This window comes from Cherax quadricarinatus, chromosome 5, assembly GCF_038502225.1.
Source record: "Cherax quadricarinatus isolate ZL_2023a chromosome 5, ASM3850222v1, whole genome shotgun sequence".
NCBI lineage: Eukaryota > Metazoa > Arthropoda > Malacostraca > Decapoda > Parastacidae > Cherax > Cherax quadricarinatus.
Genome location: NC_091296.1, coordinates 58063681 through 58076180, shown reverse-complemented (window position 1 = coordinate 58076180; position 12500 = coordinate 58063681). Strand labels below are relative to the sequence as shown.

The window sequence follows — 12500 nt, the reverse complement described above, 5'->3', positions numbered from 1 at the left end:
CAGCATCACATGTCTCTCTGTATCTGTAAACAGAGAGATCAGCCACCTCAGCATCACATGTCTCTCTGCATCTGTAAACAGAGAGATCAACCACCTCAGAATCACATGTCTCTCTGCATCTGTAAACAGAGAGATCAGCCACCTCAGCATCACATGTCTCTCTGCATCTGTAAACAGAGAGATCAACCACCTCAGAATCACATGTCTCTCTGCATCTGTAAACAGAGAGATCAACCACCTCAGCATCACACGTCTCTCTGATGAATACCTTCATTGGTAAATATTTTCGTCCTCTCATCTTTCGCTACTTTAGAAACTGAGACGTAACCTTCTAACATGTCTATGGTCAGCAACACCGTCAAGTTGATGAACGACAAACATCAATAAAATAAAGATACTTAGAGGTCGGACGTATCCGATTCGTCATGATGTCGGTGTTACTTGTCAGACAGCAGAGGACGTCTTCACATCTTACTTGCTAACCTCTGATCTAGCTCTAGGACCTGACTTACCTCTTGATTGGTGGGTCCGACCCACCAATGAAAATGCCTTCACCTGCTGCACCTCGTCTGATTCCACTATATAAGCCTACATCTTCCTGCCTGTGTTCCAGATTCATCAAGACTTCGGTGCTCAACACCTGTGTCCGGCATTTTCAAAACACCTGTCACACTGCTTCTCTCTCCTACTAAATGTATTATGTTTTCCTCCATCCATATATAAAAAAAATCGCTCCTTACTATAATATAAAACTGAGAAGTGACACTGTGACTCAGTGTATGTGTCAGTATTAGTTCTTATTTCCTTCATAATTATACTGTGTATCTTGTTCTCTAATTCTCAGGATATATATACACTGAGAGGTGTATTTCTCTCAGTGTATATACACTGAGAGGTGTATTTCTCTCAGTGTATATACACTGAGAGGTGTATTTCTCTCAGTGTATATACACTGAGAGTGTAGTTTTACCCCTGTTTTAGGGATTAAAGTATTCTTGACTCACGAAATAGCAAACAAAATACGGTACGGGTAGGGATCGAACTCTCGGCAAGTGTGTCGTAAAACCCGAGGCCAGCATGTAAGCCACTGAGTTGCCCCAGTGGCGCTCTCTCTCTCTCTCTCTCTCTCTCTCTCTCTCTCTCTCTCTCTCTCTCTCTCTCTCTCTCTCTCTCTCTCTCTCTCCTGCCTCCCATTCTTATTAACAAAGTTACTATGTAACATCCCCGCTACCAATCCTTACACCATCGCTATTACAAAGTCATTCTACATTCTATCTACCCCATCATTCTGAAAAAAATTCTTAACATTTACGCAGATATTTAACAAATGTACCGAGCATTTTAAGCTTTATTCCCCAACGGCTTTCAGCATTTCCGTCTTGCTGTCATCCAAGCTGGCTGTTAAGCTCTCTCTCAAGCGGCTTAATGCGTCACTTCTAGCATACTCACTCAGGGGATTATAACCAGTAATGTGTTCCAACATTACGTCACAGCAAGGTGCATATATAAACATTCACAACTGGCTGACAGAAGCGAGGCTGCAACACTCTACGACTGACAGTAGCGAGGCTGCAACACTCTACGACTGACAGTAGCGAGGCTGCAACACTCTACGACTGACAGTAACAAGGCTGCAACACTCTACGACTGACAGTAGCGAGGCTGCAACACTCTACGACTGACAGTAGCGAGGCTGCAACACTCTACGACTGACAGTAGCGAGGCTGCAACACTCTACGACTGACAGTAGCGAGGCTGCAACACTCTACGACTGACAGTAGCGAGGCTGCAACACTCTACGACTGACAGTAACAAGGCTGCAACACTCTACGACTGACAGTAGCGAGGCTGCAACACTCTACGACTGACAGTAGCGAGGCTGCAACACTCTACGACTGACAGTAGCGAGGCTGCAACACTCTACGACTGACAGTAGCGAGGCTGCAACACTCTACGACTGACAGTAGCGAGGCTGCAACACTCTACGACTGACAGTAGCGAGGCTGCAACACTCTACGACTGACAGTAGCGAGGCTGCAACACTCTACGACTGACAGTAGCGAGGCTGCAACACTCTACGACTGACAGTAGCGAGGCTGCAACACTCTACGACTGACAGTAGCGAGGCTGCAACACTCTACGACTGACAGTAGCGAGGCTGCAACACTCTACGACTGACAGTAGCGAGGCTGCAACACTCTACGACTGACAGTAGCGAGGCTGCAACACTCTACGACTGACAGTAGCGAGGCTGCAACACTCTACGACTGACAGTAGCGAGGCTGCAACACTCTACGACTGACAGTAGCGAGGCTGCAACACTCTACGACTAACAGTAGCGAGGCTGCAACACTTCACAACTGACAGTAGCAAGGCTGCAACAATTCAAAACAAATTCACAACTACCAGTACCGTGACTGGAACAATTCACAACTACCAGTACCGTGACTGGAACAATTCACAACTACCAGTACTGTGACTGGAACAATTCACAACTACCAGTACTGTGACTGGAACAATTCACAACTACCAGTACCGTGACTGGAACAATTCACAACTACCAGTACTGTGACTGGAACAATTCACAACTACCAGTACTGCGACTGGAACAATTACGAGTTAACCCACAATACGGTGACCTGAAACTTTATGAAGAGGTCTCGATCTGGTCCCTGACCATTATCAGTTCTCTGCTTAATAATGGTCCGTGACCATCACCAGGACCAGATTTTCTTCTGGAGTGGCTTCTAAAAATATTGTGGGTTAGTTGTGAATTGTTCCAGTCATGGTATTTGTGCTGTGAACTACTCCAGCCATGGTATTTTGTGTTGTGAATTGTTCCAGTCATGGTATTTTGTGTTGTGAATTGTTCCAGTCATGGTATTTTGTGTTGTGAATTGTTCCAGTCATGGTATTTTGTGTTGTGAATTGTTCCAGTCATGGTATTTTGTGTTGTGAATTGTTCCAGCCATGGTATTTTGTGTTGTGAATTGTTCCAGTCATGGTATTTTGTGTTGTGAATTGTTCCAGTCATGGTATTTTGTGTTGTGAATTGTTCCAGTCATGGTATTTTGTGTTGTGAATTGTTCCAGTCATGGTATTTTGTGTTGTGAATTGTTCCAGCCGTGGTATTGTTTTTTTTTTTGTTTTACACCATCTTGTTTATCAGTGAACATCACTTGTGACAGAACAGTGTTACTGAGTTAACAGTGAGTGTAAACATCAGTAAGGGAGGTCATCAATAAGGCAGGTCATGTCATCAGTGAGGGAGGTCACCAGTGAGGGAGGTCATCAGTAAGGGAGGTCATCAGTAAGGGAGGTCATCAGTGAGGGAGGTCACCAATGAAGGAGGTTATCAGTCAGGGAGGTCATCAGTCAGGGAGGTCATCAGTCAGGGAGGTCATCAGTCAGGGAGGTCATCAGTCAGGAAGGTCATCAGTCAGGGAGGTCATCAGTCAGGGAGGTCATCAGTCAGGGAGGTCATCAGTCAGGAAGGTCATCAGTCAGGAAGGTCATCAGTCAGAGAGGTCATCAGTCAGGGAGGTCATCAGTCAGGAAGGCCATCAGTCAGGGAGGTCATCAGTCAGGAAGGTCATCAGTTAGGGAGGTCATCAGTCAGGGAGGTCATCAGTCAGTAAGGTCATCAGTCAGGAAGGTCATCAGTCAGGAAGATCATCAGCCAGGAAAGTCATCAATCAAAGAGGTCATCAGTCAGGGAGGTCATCAGTCAGGGAGGTCATCAGTCAGGGAGGTCATCAGTCAGGGAGGTCATCAGTCAGGGAGATCATCAGTCAGGGAAGTCATCAGTCAGGAAGGTCATCAGTCAGGGAGGTCATCAGCCAGGAAGGTCATCAGTCAGGGAGATCATAAGTCAGGGAGGCCATCAGTCAGGGAGGCCATCAGTCAGGGAGGTCATCAGTCAGGGAGGCCATCAGTCAGGGAGGTCATCAGTCAGGGAGGTCATCAGTCAGGAAGGTCATCAGTCAGGAAGGTCATCAGTCAGGGAGGTCATCAGTCAGGAAGGTCATCAGTCAGAAAGGTCATCAGTCAGGAAGGTCATCAGTCAGGAAGATCATCAGTCAGGAAGGTCATCAGTCAGAGAGGTCATCAGTCAGGGAGGTCATCAGTCAGGGAGGTCATCAGACAGGAAGGTCATCAGTCAGGGAGGTCATCAGTCAGGGAGGTCATCAGTCAGGAAGGTCATCAGTCAGGGAGGTCATCAGTCAGGAATGTCATCAGTCAGGAAAGTCATCAGTCAGGGAGGTCATCAGTCAGGGAGGTCATCAGTCAGGAAGGTCATCAGTCAGGTTGGTCATCAGTCAGGGAAGTCATCAGTCAGGAAGGTCATCAGTCAGGGAGGTCATCAGTCAGAGAGGTCATCAGTCAGGGAGGTCATCAGTCAGGAAGGTCATCAGTCAGGGAGGTCATCAGTCAGGGAGGTCATCAGCCAGGGAGGTCATCAGTCAGGGAGGTCATCAGTCAGGAAGGTCATCAGTCAGGGAGGTCATCAGTCAGGAAGGTCATCAGTCAGGGAGGTCATCAGTCAGGGAGGCCATCAGTCAGGGAGGTCATCAGTCAGGAAGGTCATCAGTCAGGGAGGTCATCAGTCAGGGAGGTCATCAGTCAGGAAGGTCATCAGTCAGGGAGGCCATCAGTCAGGGAGGTCATCAGTCAGGAAGGTCATCAGTCAGGGAGGTCATCAGTCAGGGAGGTCATCAGTCAGGGAGGTCATCAGTCAGGGAGGTCATCAGTCAGGAAGGTCATCAGTCAGGAAAGTCATCAGTCAGGAAGGTCATCAGCCAGGAAGGTCATCAGTCAGGGAGGTCATCAGTCAGGGAGGTCATCAGTCAGGGAGGTCATCAGTCAGGGAGGTCATCAGTCAGGGAAGTCATCAGTCAGGAAGGTCATCAGTCAGGGAGGTCATCAGCCAGGAAGGTCATCAGTCAGGGAGGTCATAAGTCAGGGAGGTTATCAGTCAGGGAGGTCATCAGTCAGGGAGGTCATCAGTCAGGAAGGTCATCAGTCAGAGATGTCATCAGTCAGGGAGGCCATCAGTCAGGGAGGTCATCAGTCAGTGAGGTCATCAGTCAGGGAGGTCATCAATCAGGAAGTTAATCAGTCAGGAAGGTCATCAGTCAGGGAGGCCATCAGTCAGGAAGGTCATCAGTCAGGGAGGTCATCAGTCAGGGAGGCCATCAGTCAGGGAGGTCATCAGTCAGGAAGGTCATCAGTCAGGGAGGTCATCAGTCAGGGAGGTCATCAGTCAGGAAGGTCATCAGTCAGGGAGGCCATCAGTCAGGGAGGTCATCAGTCAGGAAGGTCATCAGTCAGGGAGGTCATCAGTCAGGGAGGTCATCAGTCAGGGAGGTCATCAGTCAGGGAGGTCATCAGTCAGGAAGGTCATCAGTCAGGAAAGTCATCAGTCAGGAAGGTCATCAGCCAGGAAGGTCATCAGTCAGGGAGGTCATCAGTCAGGGAGGTCATCAGTCAGGGAGGTCATCAGTCAGGGAGGTCATCAGTCAATGAAGTCATCAGTCAGGAAGGTCATCAGTCAGGGAGGTCATCAGCCAAGAAGGTCATCAGTCAGGGAGGTCATAAGTCAGGGAGGTTATCAGTCAGGGAGGTCATCAGTCAGGGAGGTCATCAGTCAGGAAGGTCATCAGTCAGAGATGTCATCAGTCAGGGAGGCCATCAGTCAGGGAGGTCATCAGTCAGTGAGGTCATCAGTCAGGGAGGTCATCAGTCAGGGAGGTCATCAGTCAGGGAGGTCATCAGTCAGGGAGGTCATCAGTCAGGGAAGTCATCAGTCAGGAAGGTCATCAGTCAGGGAGGTCATCAGCCAAGAAGGTCATCAGTCAGGGAGGTCATAAGTCAGGGAGGTTATCAGTCAGGGAGGTCATCAGTCAGGGAGGTCATCAGTCAGGAAGGTCATCAGTCAGAGATGTCATCAGTCAGGGAGGCCATCAGTCAGGGAGGTCATCAGTCAGTGAGGTCATCAGTCAGGGAGGTCATCAATCAGGAAGTTCATCAGTCAGGAAGGTCATCAGTCAGGGAGGCCATCAGTCAGGAAGGTCATCAGTCAGAAAGGTCATCAGTCAGGGAGGTCATCAGTCAGGAAGGTCATCAGTCAGGAAGGTCATCAGACAGAGAGGTCATCAGTCAGGGAGGCCATCAGTCAGGGAGGTCATCAGTCAGGAAGGTCATCAGTCAGGGAGGTCATCAGTCAGAGAGATCATCAGTGAGGGAGGTCATCAGTCAGGAAGGTCATCAGTCAGGAAGGTCATCAGTCAGGAAGGTCATCAGTCAGGGAGGTCATCAGTCAGAGAGGTCATCAGTCAGGGAGGTCATCAGTCAGGAAGGTCATCAGTCAGGGAGGTCATCAGTCAGGGAGGTCATCAGCCAGGGAGGTCATCAGTCAGGGAGGTCATCAGTCAGGAAGGTCATCAGTCAGGAAGGTCATCAGTCAGGAAGGTCATCAGTCAGGGAGGTCATCAGTCAGGGAGGCCATCAGTCAATGAGGTCATCAGTCAGGAAGGTCATCAGTCAGGGAGGTCAACAGTCAGGAAGGTCATCAGTCAGGGAGGCCATCAGTCAGGGAGGTCATCAGTCAGGAAGGTCATCAGTCAGGGAGGTCATCAGTCAGGGAGGTCATTAGTCAGGGAGGTCATCAGTCAGGGAGGTCATCAGTCAGGGAGGTCATCAGTCAGGAAGGTCATCAGTCAGGAAAGTCATCAGTCAGGAAGGTCATCAGCCAGGAAGGTCATCAGTCAGGGAGGTCATCAGTCAGGGAGGTCATCAGTCAGGGAGGTCATCAGTCAGGGAGGTTATCAGTCAGGGAGGTCATCAGTCAGGGAGGTCATCAGTCAGGGAGGTCATCAGTCAGGGAAGTCATCAGTCAGGAAGGTCATCAGTCAGGGAGGTCATCAGCCAGGAAGGTCATCAGTCAGGGAGGTCATAAGTCAGCGAGGTCATCAGTCAGGGAGGTCATCAGTCAGGAAGGTCATCAGTCAGGGAGGTCATCAGTCAGGAATGTCATCAGTCAGGAAAGTCATCAGTCAGGGAGGTCATCAGTCAGGGAGGTCATCAGTCAGGAAAGTCATCAGTCAGGGAGGTCATCAGTCAGGAAGGTCATCAGTCAGGAAGGTCATCAGTCAGGAAGGTCATCAGTCAGGGAGGTCATTAGTCAGGAATGTCATCAGTCAGGGAGGTCATCAGTCAGGGAGGTCATCAGTCAGGGAGGTCATCAGTCAGGGAGGTCATGAGTCAGGGATGTCATCAGTCAGGGAGGTCATCAGTCAGGAAGGTCATCAGTCAGGGAGGTCATCAGTCAGGGAGGTCATCAGTCAGGGAGGTCATCAGTCAGGGAGGTCATCAGTCAGGGAGGTCATCAGTCAGGGAGGTCATCAGTCAGGGAGGTCATCAGTCAGGGAGGTCATCAGTCAGGGAAGTCATCAGTCAGGGAGGTCATCAGTCAGGGAGGTCATCAGTCAGGAAGGTCATCAGTCAGGGAGGTCATCAGTCAGGGAGGTCATCAGTCAGGAAGGTCATCAGTCAGGGAAGTCATTAGTCAGGGAGGTCATCAGTCAGGGAGGTCATCAGTCATGGAGGTCATCAGTCAGGGAGGTCATCAGTCAGGGAGGTCATCAGTCAGGGAAGTCATCAGTCAGGGAGGTCATCAGTCAGGGAGGTCATCAGTCAGGAAGGTCATCAGTCAGGGAGGTCATCAGTCAGGGAGGTCATCAGTCAGGAAGGTCTTCAGTCAGGGAAGTCATTAGTCAGGGAGGTCATCAGTCAGGGAGGTCATCAGTCAGGGAGGTCATCAGTCAGGGAGGTCATCAGTCAGGGAGGTCATCAGTCTGGGAAGTCATCAGTCAGGGAGGTCATCAGTCAGGGAGGTCATCAGTCAGGAAGGTCATCAGTCAGGGAGGTCATCAGTCAGGGAGGTCATCAGTCAGGAAGGTCATCAGTCAGGGAAGTCATTAGTCAGGAAGGTCATCAGTCAGGGAGGTCATCAGTCAGGGAGGTCATCAGTCAGGGAGGTCATCAGTCAGGGAGGTCATCAATCAGGGAAGTCATCAGTCAGGGAGGTCATGAGTCAGGGAGGTCATGAGTCAGGGAGGTCATCAGTCAGGGAGGTCATCAGTCAGGGAGGTCATCAGTCAGGAAGGTCATCAGTCAGGGAAGTCATTAGTCAGGGAGGTCATCAGTCAGGGAGGTCATCAGTCAGGGAGGTCATCAGTCAGGGAGGTCATCAGTCAGGAAGGTCATCAGTCAGGGAGGTCATCAGTCAGGGAGGTCATCAGTCAGGGAGGTCATCAGTACTAGTCTTGAGGCAGTTCTGAGAGTTTTCAATTAAAATTCTTCTTAACTATGTAAGACTGTCGTTATGACAGTTCGTACGGCTGTTAATTACCATCTGGCAGGCTAATTACATTTTCAAGGTGAGTTACTTTATGGAGAAAAGGAACAGCGATGACATAGAACAAAGGGAAAGAGAATTCACACACGAGAGATAGAGAACACAAATGGAGACAAAGCCTGGTCACAGACCGGTCCGCGGGGGCGTTGATCCTCGGAACTCTCTCCAGGTATACGCCAGGTAAGTATATTTAAGCTACAAATAGATCCTGGACAAAGCTGTTGCAAGATAAATCAAGTGAACCGTTGCTTGAATCCAACCTTAGCAAATGCAAGTTTAGAAGGCTTGTGAAAAGGGCAAGAAGACCAGACACGAAGTACAGACTTGGCAAGCACAGAGAGTGTGAACCTCAATCATAGGAACAGACCTATGGGTGAGCACAGTGGCAAACATACTGCGGATGATGAGCTTACCATGACGTTTCAGTCCTTCTAGGACCATTTATAAAGTCACACTTTACTTAGAATAGGATTTGTCGACTCAACAAGAGCAATGTTGTAATAAAGTTGGTAGAATTACCGACAATATGTAAAGTAAAAGGACACAAGTGCAACTAATGTGACATTTATTGTGGCAACGTTTCGCTCTCCAGGAGCTTTATCAAGCCATTACAAACAATACATGGACACAGAGGGTATATAAAGGCTCAGAGTGAGGTGAATACTAGTGAGGTACCATTTCGATGTTCACTAGTGGTAGTAGTAGTAGTAGTGGTAGTGACAAAAGTAATACAATATGGTAGAGCAATTAATTCGTACATGAGTAAAAGGATATAAAAGCTATTACTTGGGTAACATAAAAATAGGTTGGACAAATATAGACTGGAATGAGGCAGCTTGTTCCTGAAAACAGTAAACCCTGCCATCACATAGTCTCTCCTGTTATACTACACACAGCACAGAGAGTGAACACTGAAACAAGCTGCCTCTATCCAGTCTATATTTGTCCAACCTATTTTTATGTTACCCAAGTAATAGCTTTTATATCCTTTACTCATGTACGAATTAATTGCTCTACCATATTGTATTACTTTTGTCACTACCACTACTACTACTACTACTACTACTACCACTAGTAAACACCGAAATGTTACCTCACTAGTATTCACCTCACTCTGAGCCTTTATATACCCTCTGTGTCCATGTATTGTTTGTAATGGCTTGATAAAGCTCCTGGAGAGCGAAACGTTGCCACAATAAATGTCACATTAGTTGCACTTGTGTCCTTTTACTTTACAAGAGCAATGTTGAAGGTGGAGCAGCAGAACACCGCGACGCTTTGATTCCATCCCATGACAAGTGAGCTCTAAAACTCACGGGGGCAGGTGAGGTCCATGACTCGGCCACCATACGTCAAAGTCCCATCCGCTCTGTGATTTTTGCTTGCACTCGTCTTGTGATACTTTCGTGAGTCAGGAGATGTCCAGTTAATGTATGTTTGAAGCTAGTACGAATGATCTGACGCTAGTGAGAATGATCTGAGGCTAGTGGTAATGACATGAGGCTAGTGATAATTACCTGAGGCTAGTGGGAATGATCTGAGGCTAGTGGTAATGACATGAGGCTAGTGATAATTACCTGAGGCTAGTGGGAATGATCTGAGGCTAGTGGTAATGACATGAGGCTAGTGATAATTACCTGAGGCTAGTGGGAATGATCTGAGGCTAGTGGGAATGATCTGAGGCTAGTGGGAATGATTTACTTATATTTAATTCACACATTCTACTGTTGCAGTACAGCTTGCAGCCTGGTCACCCTCACACACACTTACACCCGTCAGTTATACTCTCAGTCCTTCACAATGGCGCAATCAAATGATAAATCCCCTTGTTAATCCGTAGCATTTACCAGGAACTTCAGCACCGGTAGCCCCCAGAGAGCCAACCCAACCGGTCTTGTTCCCAGGGGGCTGGGCAGGTTCCCAGGAGGCTGGGCAGATTCCCAGGAGGCTGGGCAGGTTCCCAGGAGGCTGAGCTGCAATCTTCAGGAAGCTGGGTTGCAATCCCCGTCAATCCTGGGATCTGCATCACCTTAACATTCACTCAATTACAACTCCAGCGTCCTTGAGGGAACTGTCGCCAGACACAGTGTTCGCCTCTGGTTTTTCTCTACACATGTCCATGTGTACCCTGTGTGTGTGTGTGTGTGTGTGTGTGTGTGTGTGTGTGTGTGTGTGTGTGTGTGTGTGTGTGTGTGTGTGTGTGTGTGTGTGTGTGTGTGTGTGTGTGCAGGTACCGAATAGGTAAAACTGGTCAATTATCAAGAACTCATTTAAAATTAAGTCCTTTCTAAAATTTTCTCTTATGCGTTTAAAGATATATATTTTCATTTATATTAAAGTAAAAAATAAAATTGTGTGCGACAAGAACCTTAAAAAACTTACCTAACCTTATTATAACAAACGCAATCCAATCCAACTAAATATATTTTAGATAAGTTTACAATAATTTAATAATAAACAAACACAATGAAATATATTTTTTTCGTTAGGTTCAGAATGATTTTTTGAGAAATTATTGCACACACAAATTTTTTGCTTGCCTTATTCGGCAAGAAGAGCGTTGCTATTTAAGCTAAAATCGCAAGTTTTACCTATTCGGCACGACATATATAGGTTTATATTTATATATAAATATATATATTCATATATATAAATATTATATATTCATCAGGTGTTGTGTGGGTCAGTCTTCCGCAGAAAAGAACAATGTGTTAAGACAGTTGACGTTCACTGGCTGACAGATTATTTGGCATCTGCAGAAAGTTCACTGGCTGAAAGATTGTTTGGCATCTTCAGGAAGTAATTCTTTTACACTTGTCTCCCACAGAGATCTTGGAGACGCTGTGTGACAACTTCCTGCCCAATAACGTCTCAGCCATCTTGTATCTGTTCAACTCGGAGACGTACGGTCGCTCCACAGCCTCGGTTCAGTACTTCTTCCAGCTGGCTGGATACTTGGGTATTCCAGTCATCGCCTGGAACGCTGATAACTCAGGACTGGAGAGGGTGAGTCAGCCATGGCAGTTCAAGTATCGCATAATACAGTGATTGCCAACATTACAGTGAACCCTGAGGGTTATAACAGTGATTTATGTAGTGTAGATGATGGTTCCAGTGACTCCTGACTCCCTCCCATACAACGTCCCGAACGATACAGATCTTGTAAAAAGTTATTTTTCTTGCAGACTAACAGTATAAGCTATTAGTATAAGCTAATAGTATAAGCTATTAGCTTATACGTTTGATTATTCGAGGCTAGACTAGGATAGAGGCAGTTGCAAGGTAGAGTGTGGATGCTGCTTCTTTGGATAACCTCGAACTTCCCGCTTCCTGGGCGATGGACTAGGTCTTAGGGTCAGTTGAACATATTATTGCTGACTGTGTAATTTATCTCTTAAAATATTTGGGCCGGGACGTGCAGATATTTAGCAAATGGGTGTAATGGAAATATATTTAAACAAAAATAAAAAGGTTGAAGTTTATTTAAAAAAATGTATATTATATACATATATATATATATATATATATATATATATATATATATATATATATATATATATATATATATATATATATATATATATATATATCGGCGCAGAGTCTATTCTACCAAGGATTTCCATATAAGTTAAATTAGTGATGTGACCCATCACCCGCTGCTTCAACCTGGAAACTCTGGTGGTCGATGGACACTGAGGAATAATTTCGTCTTACGTCACTGTGCATGCTGCCAGCCAGGGAGGTATCTCAGTACCCTGAAGCAGTACCAACAGAGAGTATATAAACAGAGAGAGAGAGAGAGGCAGAGACCACTGGTCACAAACAAGGCAGTTAAGGGAAGGTTCTCAGATGAGACAGCGAGGACGTAGGTCTGGACGAACGTATGTATCCCATATCTTAATATTTAATTTACTTACAAGTACAAGGGGAAAACAGCTATCAGAAGACTTTTAAGTCTAGACTGAGGGTATCAGTTAAGACTGTACTAGCTACTTGCGTCTACTGTATAGTGTCCTGTTTACTCGAGTTATGAAGTGCCTGAATAGCCGGTGCTTAAGAGAAACTCAGCGTTCAGGTAGAG

At 46.8% G+C, this 12500-nt stretch overlaps 1 protein-coding gene across 1 annotated transcript in view; it reads left to right on the top strand.

The window, feature by feature from the left end:
* Nucleotides 1-12500, top strand: part of Nmdar2 (NMDA receptor 2) — a 408938-nt gene that overhangs the window by 226169 nt on the left and 170269 nt on the right. Inside the window, exon 3 of the mRNA XM_070102705.1 lies at nt 11247-11425. Coding sequence (XP_069958806.1) covers nt 11247-11425 — 179 coding nt within the window. The remainder of the gene's footprint in view (nt 1-11246; nt 11426-12500) is intronic.